The 20,120-nt window shown below is 46.0% G+C and overlaps 1 protein-coding gene across 3 annotated transcripts in view; it reads right to left on the bottom strand.

Moving 5' to 3' along the window:
• UNC79 (unc-79 homolog, NALCN channel complex subunit) overlaps positions 1–20,120 on the bottom strand; it is a 270,207-nt gene that overhangs the window by 113,921 nt on the left and 136,166 nt on the right. For 2 of the 3 annotated variants that reach the window (XM_073609763.1, XM_073609764.1), the window contains 4 exons: positions 16,432–16,613; positions 15,768–15,969; positions 13,039–13,218; positions 812–877 (listed from right to left, as the gene is read on the bottom strand). In XM_073609763.1, coding sequence (XP_073465864.1) covers positions 812–877; positions 13,039–13,218; positions 15,768–15,969; positions 16,432–16,613 — 630 coding nt within the window. The remainder of the gene's footprint in view (positions 1–811; positions 878–13,038; positions 13,219–15,767; positions 15,970–16,431; positions 16,614–20,120) is intronic. The other variant, XM_073609762.1, reaches the window with a different exon arrangement.

Below are 20,120 nucleotides of genomic sequence, written 5' to 3'. Positions count from 1 at the left end.
TGAATACATTTGTTTTTTTTTACATTTTTTTTATTGGATATATTTTATAGCATAAAGTAAAAAATATTGTTTTTTTTTTTTTTTTTTTTTTTCAAAATTGTCGCTTTTTTTTTTTTGTTTAAAATGCAAAAAATAAAAACCGCAGAGGTGATCAAATACCACTAAAAGAGAGCAGAATACATATTGGCCTAAATTGATGAATGAAAAAATTAAGTTTTTCTATTTTTTATTGAATGTTTTATAGCAGAAAGTAAAAAAAAATATATATATATTTTTTTTTTTTTAATTATGGGTCATTTTTTGTTTATTGAGAAGAAAAAAAATTGCAGAGGTGATCAAATACCACCAAAAGAAAGCTCTATTTGTGAGGAAAAAAAAGGACGTCAATCTTATTTGTGTACAGCGTCGCACGACCGCGCAATTGTCAGTTAAAGTAATGCAGTGCCGAATCGCGAAACATGGCCTGGTCATGAAGGGGGGTAAATCTTCCGGGGCGGAACGTGGTTAATTTCCCTTCTTGTGATTACGGGAACGAAAATTCATGGCCGGGAATTTTCTTTTCTTTCCAGGTGGGAGACAAAAAAAAAACTCGATCGTTGCTGCGACCCCACAAATGGTCGAAAGTCGAATGGATTATTCAAAGGGTGTGATTTTCAAAGATGGAATCGTTCGGTATTTGACTCATGTATGGCCGGCATTAGATCCTCCACCTCTCTGTATTTATCTCTTTCCTGCTGGGGCTCTTTAAATTTGAGGAAGGAAAAAAAAGATGAAAGTGTAACAAAGTAATCTTTGAGCTCCGGGGTGTCACCTTGTTGCTGCTCAGCGTTGCCCCCGAGGGCCGGAGCCGATTGTTCGTGTCTCGTCAGCCTGACAGCTGGAGAAGAGAAGAGAGACAAGGCGTGAGTAAACAATCCTTCCACTATGACAGCAGAGTGAGCGACGATCGAAAAAAAAGACCAAAGTCCACCTTCTGCCACTCCAATTCTAATAAGACGGCAAAGCAAAATCCACCTCTGAGCCGGGAGATGTGCAGAGCGGAGACAACAAATCCCACCGATCGACAAGTCCCACTAAACAATCCATACATGTTACAGCTGAAGATTAATCTGCTTATGTTATCGGCCTTATCTGGGAAAGACTTCTACAAGATTTTAGAGGGTGTCTGTGGGAATCTCTACCCATTTGTGAGGTCATGTACTGATGCTGGATGAGAAGACCTGAATCACAATCCTTGTTACATTTCACCCCATAGACCAGTGGTCTCCAAACTCCGCCCCTTTGCTTTATCCAGCCCTTGGGGCACTATTCCTCCCACTGACACCAATGATGGGGCACTATTCCTCCCACTGACACCAATAATGGGGCACTATTCCTCCCACTGATACCAATGATGGGGCACTATTCCTCCCACTGACACCAATAATGGGGCACTATTCCTCCCACTGATACCAATGATGGGGCACTATTCCTCCCACTGACACCAATAATGGGGCACTATTCCTCCCGCTGATATCAATGATGGGGCACTATTCCTCCCACTGATACCAATAATGGGGCGCTATTCCTCCCACTGACACCAATAATGGGGCACTATTCCTCCCACTGATACCAATGATGGAGCACTATTCCTCCCACTGACACCAATAATGGGGCACTATTCCTCCCACTGATACCAATGATGGGGCACTATTCCTCCCACTGACACCAATAATGGGGCACTATTCCTCCCACTGATACCAATGATGGGGCACTATTCCTCCCACTGACACCAATAATGGGGCGCTATTCCTCCCACTGACACCAATAATGGGGCACTATTCCTCCCACTGATACCAATGATGGAGCACTATTCCTCCCACTGACACCAATAATGGGGCACTATTCCTCCCACTGATACCAATGATAGGGCACTATTCCTCCCACTGACACCAATAATGGGGCACTATTCCTCCCACTGATACCAATGATGGGGCACTATTCCTCCCACTGACACCAATAATGGAGCACTATTCCTCCCACTGACACCAATAATGGAGCACTATTCCTTCCACTGACACCAATGATGGGGCACTATTCCTCCCACTGATACCAATGATGGGGCACTATTCCTCCCACTGACACCAATAATGGAGCACTATTCCTCCCACTGACACCAATAATGGAGCACTATTCCTTCCACTGACACCAATGATGGGGCACTATTCCTCCCACTGACACCAATAATGGGGCTCTATTCCTCTCACTGGTACCAATTATGGGGCACTATTCCTCCCACTGATACCAATATTGGGGCAATATTCCTCCCACTGACACCAATGATGGGGCACTATTCCTCCCACTGACACCAATGATGGGGCACTATTCCTCCCACTGACATCAATAATGGGGCACTATTCCTCCTATTGATACCAATGATGGGACACTATTCCTCCCACTGACACCAATAATGGAGCACTATTCCTCCCACTGACACCAATAATGGGGCACTATTCCTCACACTGACACCAATGATGGGGCACTATTCCTCCCACTGACACCAATAATGGGGCACTATTCCTCACACTGATACCAATGATGGGTCACTATTGATCTTTTATTAAAAAGAATCAAGCAACCAATTTTATACAAAAGTAAAAAACAAAACCATAGTACAAAACTTCAACAGAAATCCAAGGAATACACATCCATGTTCAGAATATATACAATATATACATAATCCACTACCAAAACTATTTACATAAAGCAGCAGAGAGGGCCTAAGAGGCACAACCCATCACCTATGTACGCAGCCATTTATCAAAAATTAATCCCCAAAAAAATAATAATCTAGGGTGATAAGAGACAGACAGCCACACCCGGGAAAGAGACTCCTGGCAGTCAGGGAGGCTTGAAACCCCTCCACGCCTTCAACCAAGCCCCCTGACTCCGCTTGTCTCTCTCAAGTACCCGAATCTTCTCCACCTCATGCAGAATGTCATACACCACCACCTGAACAGGAAGGATTTTATGCCAAATGCTGACCTGACACCGTGCGTTCCAAGTGAAATAACGGACTACTAGGCTAACTAGAAAAAGTGTATCTAAACAAAAAACCACCACCAGTATTGAATGCTCCGTACACCCACTCAGCATAACCCAGCCTGGAGAGGAAAGGGACACCGAGGGCCCGCCCCACCTGTTTGTACACCTCTATGTTAAAGGGGCAATGAAGCAGAAAATGGTCCATAGTCTCCTCCTCACCTGCACACTCCTCCCGAGGACAGCTACGATCCACCCCACTGCGGAATTTCAAATTGCCCCTAACATAGAGCCTCCCATGGAAGCACAACCAGGCCAGATCCCTGAATTTAGGGGGTACTCTGTCCAAATTAATAAGTCTTAACCCTGCCCTCAAAACTGGGCCTGGGCAATCCCTTAAGGCCAATGGGTCATGAAAGACTTCGCTCAAGACTCGGCTCATAAGGACTTTCCTCGGAACCGATCTGAGATCTTCAGCCGACAATCGCCACTGCCGTAGTAACTTCAGGCACGGAGCGACATAGGCTGGTAGCTGACCACGATGACCCCTGAGATTCTTCACTTGGCCACCTTCTTCCCAAAGTCGTAGAAAAGGCCTAAACCAAGATCTAAATATGCCTGCCCATCCAGGAGGTTCCACTGCAAGCATATTACCAATGTTAAACTTGAGAAAAAGCAGTGAAAAGAAAAGAACTGGGTTGACCATACCTAAGCCACCCTCCCTTCTGGATAGATAGGTGACATTCCTCTTGATGGGGTTCAGTCTGTTCCCCCACAACATCTGGAAGAACACACTACTGACCCTAGCATAGAGAGACACTGGCAAGATGCAGACAAAGCTCACATACAAGAAGATCGGAATCAGGTAAGTCTTAATCAGATCAACCCTTTCCCTCATAGATAACTTCCATCTCTTCCAGCTGACCACCTTAGTATTGGCAATTTCCAGTCTGCCTTCCCAGTTTTTGAGGCCATAATCGCCAGGTCCAAATTCAATGCCTAGAATCTTAATTCTTTCCTGGGGCACTGGAAAGGTGTCCGGGAGATCAAACCCCTCACCTTCCTTTCCCATCCAGAAAACTTCAGTCTTTTCCTGATTGATCTTGGAGCCTGATGCTTCAGAATACCGTGATGTCAGAGAGACCACCTCCTCTGCTTCATCCGCCCCAGTGACAATCACGGACACATCGTCCGCATAGGCAACAACCCTCAAAGGCGGCTCACCTGGGAGCCCCACTGGCACCCCACACAACATGCCGCTCTCTATTCTCCTGATGAAGGGGTAGATTGCAAACACATAGAGCAGGGGACTCAGGGGACAACCCTGGCGCACCCCGGAGCCAACCTCAAAGGACTGCCCAACCCAACCATTAACAAGAGGAAAGCTTTCTGCCCCCTTATACAAGACTTTTAACCAATTGACAAAACCACCCGGCAGACCGTACTTACTAAGGAGCAACCACAGGTACTCATGGTTAACACGATCAAAAGCGTTTGCCTGATCTAATGTCAGCAAATACTTTCCCCAGCCTGCAGCCCTGCATCGCTCCAAGGCCTCCCGGACAGCTAAAACCGCTGTGAAGGTGCTCCTACCCTGGACCGAACAGTGCTGATGGCGAGAAAGCAAAGACTCTGCTACTGACGATAGGCGCCAGAAAATGATCTTTGCCAGTATCTTTCTATCGACATTAAGAAGGCTGATGGGGCGCCAATTCTCAATCATCGAAGGATCTTTACCCTTTGAAAGAAGAATCACAGCTGAGTGCCTCATGGAAGGGGGAAGTACCCCCTCTGCAAGGCAACTGTTAAAAATCTCTACCAAATGTGGGGCCAGAATAGGCTTAAAAGCTTTGTAAAACTCAGCCGTCAAGCCATCCGGTCCAGGTGACTTTTTGATGGCAAGCTGTTCAATTGCCCTCATCACCTCTTCAACTGTGATCTCCTCTGTCAAATTCATCAATGGGACATCTTCATCATTTAGACCTGGAGTAGAGTCCAAAAAGCTTTCCATCTTGTCACGGTCAAGCTCTTTCCTCCCAAGAAGGTCAGCATAAAAGGACCTCACGACCTCCAGAATCCCTGACCTGGACTTTGTCAAGGAACCTGTACTGTCCTTAAGGCCAACGACCGTTTTAACAGCTACACCTTGTTTGCAGTTCTGGTAAGGGTCAGGCGAGTGGTACTTCCCATAGTCCCTCTCCAGAACCAAAGAGGCATGCCGGTCATATTGACACTTCCTGAGAAGGAGTTTCACTTCAGAGATTGCCCCAGGATCTCCTCCTCTCGAGACAAGAATATCCAGCTTCCTCCGTAAACGTTGGTAGGTCATGTATTTATTAAACTGCTTTCTATTGGCTAGGCCCCTGAAGAATCCAGCGATCCTCTTTTTGGTCAGCTCCCACCACTCAGCCTTGCTGCTACAAAAGTCCAGGATGGTCACCTGTGCCTGAAAGAATACCTCAAAGGATTGTCTAACTTGTTCTTCCTTGAGTAGAGTCGAATTCAATCTCCAGATGCCCTTACCCCTCTGAGGGGCGTCTGAAGCATTCAGGACCACAGATAGCATACAGTGATCAGAGAACTCTACTGCCTGCACTACTGGGAGTGAGAAAGCAGAGGTCTCCTTAAAAAAAAACCTATCTATTCTACTCTGACTATTACCTCGATGAAAGGTGAACCCGGTGTCATCCGGGAGGTGCTTAATGTGCACATCCACAAGACCAGCATCCCTAACCATACTATTTAAAAAAACGCTATCATATCCCAGCCTGTCCTTGAAGTCCTTCCTGTCCTTGGGCCTAGTTACTGTATTAAAGTCACCTCCAAAGACCACTTGCCGGGATGTAAAAAGAAATGGCTTGATCCTTGTAAAAAGGCATTTCCTGTCCCACTTTGTGTGCGGCCCATAAACATTAATTAGGCGCAGGTCCTGCCCTCCCACAAGGACGTCTAAGACCATACATCTCCCAATCTCCACCTCAATAACCCGCCGGACAGTTACCATGCCGGTTTTAAACAACACCGCCACACCGCCGTAAGGCTCGGCCGCAAGAGACCAGTAAGATGGACCATACCTCCACTCTCTCTTGGCCATATGAATATCTGCCAAGGAGGTGAGCCTAGTCTCTTGCAAAAATAAAATTTCAGCATCTAATTGGCTGAACAAAAAGAAGGCCATAGAACGAGCTCTTACTGACTTAATGCTGGGGCCACTTCTTAGCTCCCCTCTGCTGCTCATCACCAGAAGCCTCTCTCTTTCTTGAGGCCGCCTCAAACTCCATCTCAGAATCAGAACTTCGCTCCGAAGAAGCTCCAGATGAAGAGATATCCCAATTAGAGGACCTATAACGGTTGGAGACAGGCACTGGAGCCTGTTCCGCCCTCACCACCTGCTTCTTCCGCTTCCCAACCTTCCTTCTCTCCTCCATGTACTGCAGGTCAGCTTCAGAGATGCCCTCATCTCTTACTTTTTTCTGTGAAGTCTTTCCACAAGACTTCTTTACAGAGGAAGAAGCAACCTTTTTAGTACATGTTACCACTCCTGGTGGGGGGGGGGTGCTCCCCTTGAGTCAGACTTAGGAGGGGTAGACTCCTGGGGGGGAACTGACTCGGGGGGCACAGACTTGAAAGGTTCTGACACATGAGGAGAGGGTACAGTAGGCTGGGGGGAGACAGATACAGAAGGAATACTTACAGATACAGGAGGGGTGGCCACAGGAACTGGAGAGGGATCCTGAGCAGGACCAGGGGAGTCAGTCACCGCAGAGGAGGATGGTACACCAGGGGCCTCACCCTCCATCCTGTCCAGCCTTGACATGTCATCAATTACCTCCTTCTCCATATTGTGCCAGGCTTCAGGACATCTGCTGTAGGGGTGGCCAAGGCGCAGGCATAGGTTGCACCTGATCATCTCGGTGCAGTCCTTGGCCATATGACCCTGACCCCGACACACTGAACATATCAAGGCTGAACAGGAGGAACTCAAATGCCCCTTTTCTCCACAGCGGTGACACAGCTTCGGCTGACCAGGGTAGAAAATAGTCATCCTATCCCTCCTTATAAAAGCTGAGGAGGGCAGGTGACGGACAACATTCCCATCCCTGGCCAACCTGACTGTAACCGACCAACCCCCAGTCCAGATGTTACGCTCATCAAGTATTTTATCAGGCTTAGTCAATACCTCACCATAATTCTTTAACCAGACCTCTAAATCTCGAGCAGGAACACTCTCATTAGTGAGAATAATTGTGATTTTTTTCACTGTAGACCTTTGTGAAACCGCCACTGGGGCCAGACCTTCCCATTCGGGTCTTGACCTGCACCGAGCCTCATATCTCTCCCAGAACAGGTCAAGACCCTCTGGCCTGGTGAAACTAATAGTATATTCCCGGCTCCCAGCAACATGTATTAGGGCATACAGATCGTTTGCCCCAAAACCCATCTCCAAAATCATGTCCACCACCACACGCCGTGCTGGAGGGATCGCACCACCTTCCCATTTAAGAATCACTACATTTCGTCTCGGACCCCCAGCAGAAACCAGAGACCCAAGACCAGATCCTGGGGTGCTCAAGGTGGTAGGTCGCAGGGGGAAAACCCTCTTGGGGGCGGAGCTACCAGGAGCAGAGTGTACCACCTGGGCAAATGTAGGCTTATCAGGGCCAAGGCCCCACACTGATGTAACATTAGTCTGTACATTACAATTATTATTATTATCTGCTGGAATGGAGTTGGTAGGACTGTCCATCACACTTGTGCTGGGAAGATTCTTATCAGTCACACAAACATTCTCATTCCCATCAGGAATAGTCACAGTTTCTGATGTAATACCAGCTGTCTCCTGAAGCTGTGCTGTAGAGTCCTCAGCAGCTGTGGGGCAAACAACTTTAGACTCAGCTAAAGGGGGGTGAATTGGTTCTGCTGAATCTTGTAGTTCCTCTGCAGGAATGTCATTTTTTAAATGCATTTTTTGCTGCACTGCAGCATCAGCAGGCACAGCATTGCTACACATAGGACTAGCAGCCTGATTGTCACTGGGCACATTGTCTGTATCAGTCACAGTGTTCACAAAAACAGTTTTATGTACCACATGAGGCTTGACAGGCTTTACCTTGTCAGGCACATTATCTGTAATGTCCTCCTCATGAAACACCAACTGATCACCCCGCATAGGAGACTCCATTGCTTGGATTACCCTGAGCATGCCTCCTGAGTCCTGGGAAGGCATGGGGCTGCTTACCTCTCCCTGAGGGGGCAGGGGGTCTGAACTGGAGGTCTCCTCCTCCACCTCCATCTTTGTCATCCTGGCAAACCTTCGGTCATTGCAAAATTTTTCTTTGAAGGGCCCATCTCTGCCTTCCATCATGGCCACAATGGTCTCCTGGTGTTCAACCCGGACCTTGGCCAGTTGGATCTCCGGATCCATGGATCCACGTCTCTGGCTATGCAAGCCCTCACGCTGTCTTCTCAAGCGCTTCACCTCCGCTCTCAGTTTATAGAGCTTGTCTCTCTCCCTATTCAGGACCTTAATCCCGGCCACCACTCGCTCCCGGATGGCCTCTGAGCCTTCATTCTCACCAGGGGTAGAGAGATCACAAGCCATGGTTTGCACAGGGGCAGGCATGTCACCTGATGGCCCAGGAGATGGTTGAGAGCTTCCAGCAGGAGAGGCCCTGCTGGCCTCCATGGCTTCCCCAGAAAGGAGCCAGGAGAGCTGGGAGAGATTTCCTCACCACTCCCCTCTCACACGGATCACCTGCAGCAGCTCCAGAGAGACAGCCTCCTCCTGACACACCTGTGCTCCAATGATGGGTGGGGCACTATTCCTCCCACTGACACTAATGATGGGGCACTGTTCCTCCCACTGACATCAATAATGGGGCACTATTCCTCCTATTGATACCAATGATGGGACACTATTCCTTCCACTGACACCAATAATGGAGCACTATTCCTCCCACTGACACCAATAATGGGGCACTATTCCTTCCACTGAGACCAATAATGGGGCACTATTCCTCCCACTGACACCAATAATGGGGCTCTATTCCTCTCACTGGTACCAATTATGGGGCACTATTCCTCCCACTGACACCAATGATCGGGCACTATTCCTCCCACTGACACCAATGATGGGGAACTATTCCTCCCACTGACCACCAATGATGGGGCACTATTCCATCCACTGATACCAATGATGGGGAACTATTCCTCCCACTGACACCAATGATGGGGAACTATTCCTCCCACTGATACCAATGATGGGGCACTATTCCTCCCAGTGACACCAATGATTGGACACTATTCCTCCAACTGACACCAATAATGGGGCACTATTCCTTCCACCGACACCAATGATGGGGCACTATTCCTCCCAGTGATACCAATGATGGGGCACTATTCCTCCCACTGACACCAATGATGGGGCACTATTCCTCCCACTGACACCAATGATGGGGCACTATTCTTCCCACTGACACCAATGATGGGGCACTATTCTTCCCACTGACACCAATGATGGGGCACTATTCTTCCCACTGACACCAATGATGGGGCACTATTCTTCCCACTGACACCAATGATGGGACACTATTCCTCCCACTGACACCAATAATGGGGCACTATTCCTTCCACCGACACCAATGATGGGGCACTATTCCTCCAAGTGATACCAATGATGGGACACTATTCCTCCCACTGACACCAATAATGGGGCACTATTCCTTCCACCGACACCAATGATGGGGCACTATTCCTCCCAGTGATACCAATGATGGGGCACTATTCCTCCCACTAACACCAATGATGGGACACTACTCCTCCCACTGATACCAATGATGGGGCACTATTCCTCCCACTAACACCAATGATGGGGCACTATTCTTCCCACTGACACCAATGATGGGGCACTATTCCTCCCACTGACACCAATGATGGGGCACTATTCTACCCACTGACACCAATGATGGGACACTATTCCTCCCACTGACCCCAATGATGGGGCACTATTCCTCCCACTGACACCAATGATGGGGCTCAATCCCCCTCACTGACACAGACGATGGGGCGGGATTCCACTCCCTATTGATCACAGATGCTATGTAATTTTTTTTACGCCCACTGACATTGGGGAATTTTCTATTCCTACTAGCCACAGTCTGGCCCCCTTAAAACCTGAAGGACGGTAGATTGGATTGTTTGTTTAGTAGGGTTGAGATTTCTGGAGGTAGGTGAGGAACACCATGTGTGAATATTAGGTTTTGGAAACTCCAGTCGGTTGGAGAACAGCTATCAGTTTATTAGTGTACGGCCGAAAACATGGCCTACACATCTCAGGGAGTTTGGACTTGCCTTCTTCAGGACTTTGGTGGTGTTGGCTCTGTTGGTCATGGGAAGTGCAGTCTAATATGATAATGGTGTTCTGAGCTATACCATCCTCCACTCTTCTGGGAAGACTTTCCACAAGATTTTGGAGGGTGTCTGTGGAAATTTGTGCCCATTTGGGAGGTCAGGTACTGATGTTGGATGAAAAGACCTGGCTTACATGTTGGGCACCAAAAAAGAAAGACCTGGCGTTCATCCCAAAGGTGTTCAGTAGGGTTGAGGTCAGGGCTCTGTGTAGGACACCTAAGTTCCTCCATCCATCAAACCTATATGAGCTTGTTGGACATCCCATTCATGGCCATTAATATGGAGTTGCCCCCTTTGTGGCTGCAACATCCTCAACTCTTCTGGGAAGACTTTCCAAAAGATCTTGGAGGGTATCTGTGGGAATTTGTGAAGTCTGGTAATTGTCTTGGATGAGAAGACCTGGCTCACCAACAGTGTCCCAATTCATCCCAAAGGTGTTCAATAGGGTGCAGATATGCTGGGAGTAAAGATGGCCAAAAAGTTAGAGGGGTTTTTAAACTAGGCGACGGGAAGGGGGGGGGGGGAGGGTCCAGAGGTAGAGATAGTCAGCGCAGAACATATTCTAGAGGGTAGTATTGGGGGCATTAGTGGTAGGTTCACTAAAGCACATAAACCCGAGGTAAGGGGTGGGTAGTGGGGTCCTCCAGGGTTCTGTCCTGGGACCAATCCTATTTAATTTGTTCATAAATGACCTGGAGGATGGGATAAACAGTTCAATCTCTGTATTTGCAGACAATACTAAGCTAAGCAGGGCAATAACTTCTCCGCAGGATGTGGAAACCTTGCAAGAAGAGCTGAACAAATTAATGGGGGAGGGGCAACTACATGGCAAATGAGGTTCAATGTAGAAAAATGTAAAATAATGCATTTGGGTGGCAAAAATCTGAATGCAATCTATAGACTGGGGGGAGAACCTCTGGGGGGATCTAGGATGGAAAAGGACCTGGGGGTCCTAGTAGATGATAGCAGCAGCTTGGCATTGCATGTCATTGCTGAGCCTAACAAAGCAAACAGAATATTGGCATTAAAAAGGGGATCAACGCCAGAGATAAAAGGATAATTCTCCCGTTCTACAAGACTCTGGTCCGGCCGCACCTGGAGTATGCTGTCCACAGTTCTGGGCACCAGTCCTCAGGAAGGATGTACTGGAAATGGAGCGAGTACAAAGAAGGGCAACAAAGCTAATAAAGGGTCTGGAGGATCTTAGTTATGAGGAAAGGTTGTGAGCTCTGAACTTATTTTCTCTGGAGAAGAGACGCTTGAGAGGGGATATGATTTCAATATACAAATACCGGACTGGTGACCCCACAATATACAAATACTGTACTGGTGACCCCACAATAGGGAGAAAACTTTTTCGCAGAAGGGAGTTTAATAAGACTCGCGGCCACTCATTAAAATTAGAAGAAAAGAGGTTTAACCCTAAACTACGTAGAGGGTTCTTTACTGTAATGCCCCGTACACACGAGTGGATTCTCCGTTGGAAAAAACTTGGATGGTTTATCCGAAGGAATTCCGCTCAAGCTTGGCTTGCATACACACGGTCACACAAAAGTCCTCTGAACTTTTGACCGTCAAGAACGCGATGAGGTACAACACTACGACGAGCCGAGAAAATGAAGTTCAAAGCTTCCGAGCATGTGTCGAATTGTTTCCGAGCATGAGTAGGAATTTTGCGCGTTGGAAATTGTACAGACGATCGCATTCTCGGATAGGAACTTTTCCCGACCGAAAAATAGAGAACCTGCTCTCAGTCTTTTGCTGGCGGGAATTCCGCCATCAAAAGACCAATGAAGGATATACACGGTCGCATTTTCCGACAAAAAGCTCTCATCGGAGTTTTGCTGGCGGAATTTCCGATCGTGTGTACGCTGCATAAGAGCGGCAAGGATGTGGGATTCCCTTCCACAGGCGGTGGTCCCAGCTGGGAGCATCAATCGTTTAGAAAAACTATTAGATAAGCACCAGAAAGACCACAACATACAGGGATATACAATGCAATACTAACAATTAAAAGCACACATAGGTTGGACTTGATGGACTTGTGTCTTTTTTCAACCTCGCCTACTATGTAACAATGTAATTGGGATGAGGTCCGGGATCTGTGCAGGACACTCAAGTTCCTCCACACCAAACTGGTCCAATGCTTAAACCATGTCATTATGGGGTTGGCTTTATATACAGTCAGTGACCAGAAAGGTTATTTGCACCCCCTTCCATGAGTTGGTAATATACTACGTTATCAGCACAGGTGGCAGGTTCTGCCCCCCCCAGTGCCCAAGGTGACCACCTCTTCTGTCTACCCCTTGGACTGGCCCTGGGCACAGCCATGATGGATTAGAAAAGGGTCAAACTGTTACCACAAGGCTGTGAGAGTACAATTGTCTACAATGTCTTTGTATGATGGAGGATTACCAGAAGCCCTCACTGGAGACACCTGAACTCTATTATTAGGAGAGGTGTCCACATCCTATTGACCCGTTTGGAAGGTGTGATAGTCAGGTGTCCACATACTTTATGGTGCACATTTACTTCTATCCCTCTCGGTGTTTGTTATCTGGATGATGATGATGTTGGGATAAAGAAACAAAGAACAATCTGACTCACGGATTTTGGTGCTGAGGGTCTCTGGCAACGAGAAGGCCCTCTTCGACTCCGTGGCCCCCTTGACGCTGTCTCGCAGGGACCGCACACTCTTCTGCCTGTTGCGGGCAAACCGCGCCCTTTTGATTTTCCACAAGGCGGCGTCACTTAGGTTGGCCACGTTTGTCCTCACAGCTGTGATCGCTGGAATTTAAAATCACAAAATAATGAGGAGCCATTCCTATTTTTGTAGAATAACAGAACATATGGATGTTTCTTCTGTAACAGGATGTGATCGGCGTACTTTGGAAATAAGGCATATATTAAAGATTGTATAATAATATACAGAAAAGAATATTTCTTCATAAAAACAAGAAAGAAGAGCTATAATAGTTCGTTTGTTTTACATATATACTGTATATATATATATATATATATATATATATATATATATATTTATTTATTTATTTATATATACATACACACACAGTATATATACACTGTATACATGTGAATGCAATCAATGTATCCTAAATCTTTTGTTTCATTACATACAAGTAGTACGGGTAAGTCCATGGCCATGGGGTATGTTCTCTGAGAAGCTGGGTTTATGTTTACGTAATTTTTTTATACATATTCATTCTTTTTTTTTTTATTATTTGGATACAAATTTTGGGTCTGTGGGTCTTACCTAACAAAGGTATTGTCACTTTGGGTGGGGGGCCCGTGGAACCCAGAATCCCTTGGAGAGGTTGGGAAACCCCTTGTTTCAGCTCCCCATGCTCCTCCTATGTCTTAGTCACCCTGTGTCAATTGGGGGCACAGGGTGACCGAGAGCCTCAGTCTGATCTGTACTAATCAGACTCACTGTACAACCACACTGGAATGTTGTATATATATATATATATATATATATATATATATATATATATATATATATATATATATATATATATATATATATATTGTATATTGTCTCATACTATAGTGTGCTCTCTGATGGGTCATTTGGGGTGTGGCTGTATTCCATTGTTCTATTGTGTCTGTCTGCTTTGGGAGAAAGTATTATGGGATGTGTATGTGTATTTGCTGTGAGGAGGGAGGGGGGAATTCCTCCAACAGCTCTCCCTGCTGATTGGACAGTCTGGAGGCTTGATATGTTTCAAAGCTTTGATGTGCAACTTGTTACATTCCAGACCTGGTAACAACCAGGAAGAACGTCAGACCTTTACCCTTTAAAGCCATGAAACTGCAAGTATCAGCATGGCTGATCTTTGGGAATAGGAAACAGATATGTAACGGATCTATGACAGATCCAATTCAAACTCTGGATAATACCAAAACACTGTTACCAATAAACGCAGTAACATTGACAGAGAAACTCCAGAAATATGACATTAGACCATGTTGACTTCCAACAGATGTGTATGTGCATATGCTGCTGAGGAGGGAGGGGGGAATTCCCCCAACAGCTCTCCCTGCTGATTGGACAGTCCACCGATGAGAAGTCCTCCCATCACATCAGAGGTCCTCCCATCACAGCAGAGGCCCCCCCATCACATCAGAGGCGCCCCCATCACATCAGAGGTCGTCCCATCACAGCAGAGCCCCCACCATCACATCAGAGGTCCCCCCATCACATCAAAGGTCCCCCCATCACATCAGAGGTCCTCCCATCATATCAAAGGTCCCCCCATCACATCAGAGGTCCTCCCATCATATCAGAGGTCCTCCCATCACATCAGAGGCTCTCCCATCACAGCAGAGCCCCCCCATCTCATCAGAGGTCCTCCCATCATATCAGAGGTCCCCCCATCACATCAAAGGTCCCGCATCATATCAGAGCCTGTCCATCACATCAGAGGTCTCCCCACCACATCAAAGTCCCACCTTGACACCAAAGTGTCACCTTTATGTCAAAAGTCCTCCAATCGTATGAGAGTTCCCCCGTATACATCAGAGACCATCCAATGCATGACAGCCCTTCATCACATCAGAGTCCCCCCATCACAGAGCATCACAATCACACAGTCCTCCCCATTATAGAGCCTTCCAATCACAGTGCCCCATCACAAAGCCACCCAATTACACAGCCCTCCCAATCACAGAGCCCCCCAATCACAGTCCCTTCTCAATGCCCTACTTTTTGGCTCCAGCAGTGCAGCAAAGGGTGGGCGGTGGAGGAGGTCAGCAGGAGGCAGACTTCTGTCTTCTCCTGAATGCTGGGGGTGGCCCCCCCGTATGCCGCCTGCCCTGGATCAGAGTCATGCGCTGGGGCTGCCATCACCATAGCAATAAAAGAGGCTGTGAGTCCTAGCCCTAGAGCACCATCTCCTGTTTTGGTGCTGGTGCCTGTTCCGCCTGCCCACAATGCCAACTCATGACGCTGATCCAGGGCAAAGAGGGTCCCGTGCCCATGACCTAGAAGGCACCCTGTTTGAAAAACACGTGCCTAGGCAAAGTCACTGACTGGAGCACACAGATGGCTTTTTAATGATACAAGTTGGAGTTTTCTTTTAAAATGATACTGTAGCTGTATATTGGGACATATCAGGTAAAGTTAATGACAAAAATTTGCAAAGAAAAATGACTTTGCAAGATGCAATAATAACTCACAATATGAGCTAAAAAGAAAACTCTCCCTTTATAATAAAACTTGGTGGATATAAAGGTAAAGGAACAGCCTTTTCGGGCAGTTCTATATTTATTTAAACATGTTGTAGTGTGCAGAAGAATCCCCATAGAAGTCTCACTTGTAGGGAAGGGGAACTCCTTGTTGCAGTCCAGGTGTAGCTGAGCTTCCAGGGACAAAGTGTCGAATCTGTTCACAAAGAATTCCCAGCTCAGCGCCGGGATGTCCTGCTTCAGGAAGTGAAGGAGAAGGAGCTTGCTGAGGATGGTCGGCCGGTCCTTCACCACCGTGTCAAACTGGAAATCCAGGCAGAGGCAAAGACCCTGCAGAGGTGGAGGAAGAGGGGAGGAAGAAGGGATAAGGATGACACTGAGGAGGTTCTCCAACGGCAGATGATCAGTCTAAACCAAAACCTTTCTAGAGTTCTTAATAGCAGAGCTCTTTAGACTATAGCCCGGTGATAGTTCTGTTTCTAGACCTGCTACTAGGATAGTTAGTTGATCTCCTAAATTAGACACTACTGCCCTACTGTAACCTGGATCCAGACTCAGATATACACTATATTACCAAAAGTATTGGGACGCCAGCCTTTACACACACACATGAACTTTAATGACATCCCAGTCTTAGTCTGTAGGGTTCAATATTGAGTTGGCCTGCCCTTTGCAGCTATAACACCTTCAACTCTTTTGGGAAGGGCGTCCACAAGGTTTAGGAGGGTGTCTATGGGAATGTTTGACCATTCTTCCAGAAGAGCATTTGTGAGGTCAGGCACTGAAACTCACCTGCAGGGCGGGCCTCTTGATGGTGTCCAGCAGGAGACCGGCTCGTGTGGCCACAGCTGGGTTGACGTCTTCCACGGCGGTCAAGAAGCAGCAGAACGCGTGGGCCAGCGAATATTTCAGTAAGTGGTTCTTTGTGAGCGAATGGATGTCCAGGAACCGGCAGAGAACAGCAACCTTCTCCACTGGAATGAAAGTCACAGTCAGAATCATCTACACCAGATATGCAATTAGCGGACCTCCAGCTGTAGCGAAACTACAAGCCCCATCATGCCTCTGCCTCTGGGTGTCATGGCTTGTGGCTGCCAGAGTCTTGCTATGCCTCATGGGACTTGTAGTTCTGCAACAGCTGGAGGTCCGCTAATTGCATATCCCTGATCTACACTGTGTTCACCATGGTGACCAGTGGGAGATGGTGGGCAATCTACTATGTCCTCACCAATGGACTAGTTCAGGGATTTGTTACCCATCCACTGTAGTACAAATAAAGTTAAGGAAACACCCAAACATGACAAAATCTCCTCTTACCCTGGATGACCATGCCCTTCAAAAAAAAAAAGGATAAATAACCCTTAAAGCTCAACTGAACCTTCGGCTTGAATCAGCTAAATACATTCCAGGACCATCAAAACAAATGACAGTTCACTGCTAAAGTCCCAGTAGAAAGGTCTGTCCCTTGCCAACATGCCACAGACCCTTGGGACCCTTGTACTCCATTTGGAAGCAGTGGTCTCTCTCCAGATGTCCGACACTCTCCCTCTTGAGTCAGACCTTTAGCCCTTTAAAAGATCAGATGTATACTCACAAAATAACATCAGCAATAAGGCACATCAGTGTCCACAATGTACTTGAAACGGCCTGGTCACCTAGACAAGTCCCAAGCGCGAAGCGCGAGAAGACCTCGCAAAAGACTGATGCATTTCAAGTGGGCTCTGAGGAAGAGGGGGATCTACCCTCGAAACGCGTCAGCCCTTTGGAAGGTCTTCTCGTGGTTGGGACTTGTCTAGATCAGTGGTCTTCAAACTGCAGCCAGAAGCGGACCTTTCTTTTCCTTTATCAGGCCCTTGGGGCACTTATTCATCCCATGGATATGAGACACCATTCTTACCACTGACACCAACAATGGGGCATAATTCCTATCCCTGACACCAACAATGGGGCACTATTCCTTCCCCTGATATCAAAGATAAGATAATATTTACTCTCACTGATGCCAGAAAAAAAATTATATTCCCACTGGCTACAGTCCGGCCCCTCTAAAGTCTGAAGGACAATAAACTGTTGGAGACCCTTGGTCTACTCTAGATGACCAGGCCTTTTCAAGTACATTGTGGACTTTGATGTGTCTTATTGCTGATGTTTTTGTGAGTATACATCTGTTCTTTTACCACAAATAAATCTATCACAATGGTAATGCGCTAGGGTTGGTGCTTCCTCTGGTCCTTGTTTTTGCAGTATTTCTCCTGGGTCTTCCCCGGCCCATAGAGTTACGGCAAAGCCGGTGCAAATATTGGATTAGCCGAATATGTCCGATTAAATTTCGCCAGTGCACTTCTCTCGAGCGCAGGAGATTGTTTTTTTTTTTGTCTGCACGGGTGTCGAACCTCTGCAGAGAGACCGCTGCTGCCACATAAAGAGCAAGGGTTCTACTCTGCAGCGTGCTGGCAGGACACAGGCTTTTCTACTCTTTTAGAAATTTTTTGTTTTCATACACCTGGAAAGTATTTAGTTCAATTAAATTGAGACCTCACTGGCCAGATTCACACCTTTGTGTCCCCACTTGTATGTATTTGTGTGTGATAAGCTCAGCCATAGACACGTGCAATTCGTTTCGGTCCAAATTCATTTTTTCAACGAACTTCGACGAATTTGTTATTCCCGAAATATCCGATTTGACGAAAACCAGTTTGCCAAATCTTTCCGAATCTTCGTAAATTTGAATATTCGGAAATCCGGACATTTGAAAATCCAAAAATAAGAATGAAAATCCTAAAATCTAAAATAATAACTAACTAATAATAACTTAACTATTACTAAACTATTAAATTATAGGTATTGGAATTTCCTTTCAAATTTGGCTGTTAGTGAACGTGACAAATACAAATTTATCCGAAGTTACGAATTATCCGAAATAATGATTTCCGTATCTAAACGAATGGAAATTAAAATTATTTTTATTATTATTATTATTCATTATTAATATGTTCTGTTCCATTTGTTTAGATGCAGCATTCGTTATTTCGGATAATTCGTAACTTCAGATAAATTCATAAATTCGAATATTCGGAAATTTGAAAATCCAAAAAAAGAAAGAAAATCCAAAAATTCGAGAGAACGAGAATCCGAAAATTCAAAATAATAGCTATTAAATTATAGGTGAACATGAGAAAAGTCCTGGACAGCCGCACTCAAATAGAAATTCCCTTTATTCAGTAAAAACAATAAAAGTACATGTATGCCACAGCAAGAAGAGGGAAGCTGACGCGTTTCACACTGCAGTCAGTGCTTAACCATAGCTATTAAATTATAGGTATTGGAACCTCATTTCAAAGTTGGCTGTTGGTTATCCGAAATAACGAATGCTGCATCTAAACAAATGGAGCGAATAAATAATAATAATAAGTTATTATTATTGTTATTTATTATTATTAATTCTTTACATTCCATTCTTTAGATACGGCATTCATTATTTTGGATAATTCGTAACTTCGTAACTTCGGATGAATTCGTATTCGTTGCGTTCACTAACAGCCAAATTTGAAAGGAAATTCCAATACCTTTAATTCAATAGTTAGTTATTATTAGTTGATTAGTTAGTTAATATTTAAAATTTTTGGATTTTCTTTCTTATTTTCGAATTTCCGAATTCCGAATTTTCAAAATTCCAAATTTTCTAATTTACAAAAAAAAAAAAACGAATGAAAGGAAAACAAACAAATTTTTTGGCAGTGCACATGTCTACTCTGCCATTCCTGAAAAAACATGAAGATGAACTTTTTTGGTCAACGAATGTCATTGCACTACATATATGTAAATCAGCACCATTAAAAACAATAAGAAAACTCTGCATGCGTTAACTATTCTCACAGGTGTGAATGGGGGTATGAAAGGGCATCACCAGTCCCATGCCAGCTCTCCTCTTCTGTAGTAATGCTCCTCAAGGGTTGAAAGTTTCCAGGTCTTAAGAATGCATGCTGAGCTTCAGTATGGCGGAATCATTCTACTATAGGGCACCTATTGTTCAGAAGAACCTGACATCTACCAAGACTGGTCCAGCGTAAAGAACAGGTACTCCCCATCCTAAAGCATCCATCTAGTGTGGTGTACAGGGCTTGTGGTGGGACCTACACACAGGTGCTCCCCATCCTAAAGCATCCATCTAGTGTGGTGTACAGGGCTTGTGGTGGGACCTACACACAGGTACTCCCCATCCTAAAGCATCCATCTAGTGTGGTGTACAGAGCTTGTGGTGGGACCTACACACAGGTGCTCCCCATCCTAAAGCATCCATCTAGTGTGGTGTACAGGGCTTGTGGTGGGACCTACACACAGGTACTCCCCATCCTAAAGCATCCATCTAGTGTGGTGTACAGGGCTTGTGGTGGGACCTACACACAGGTACTCCCCATCCTAAAGCATCCATCTAGTGTGGTGTACAGGGCTTGTGGTGGGACCTACACACAGGTACTCCC

This window comes from Aquarana catesbeiana, linkage group LG13 (assembly GCF_042186555.1).
Source record: "Aquarana catesbeiana isolate 2022-GZ linkage group LG13, ASM4218655v1, whole genome shotgun sequence".
NCBI lineage: Eukaryota > Metazoa > Chordata > Amphibia > Anura > Ranidae > Aquarana > Aquarana catesbeiana.
The sequence above is the reverse complement of the archived record's forward strand: the minus strand, read 5'-3'. Positions and strand labels throughout refer to the sequence as shown.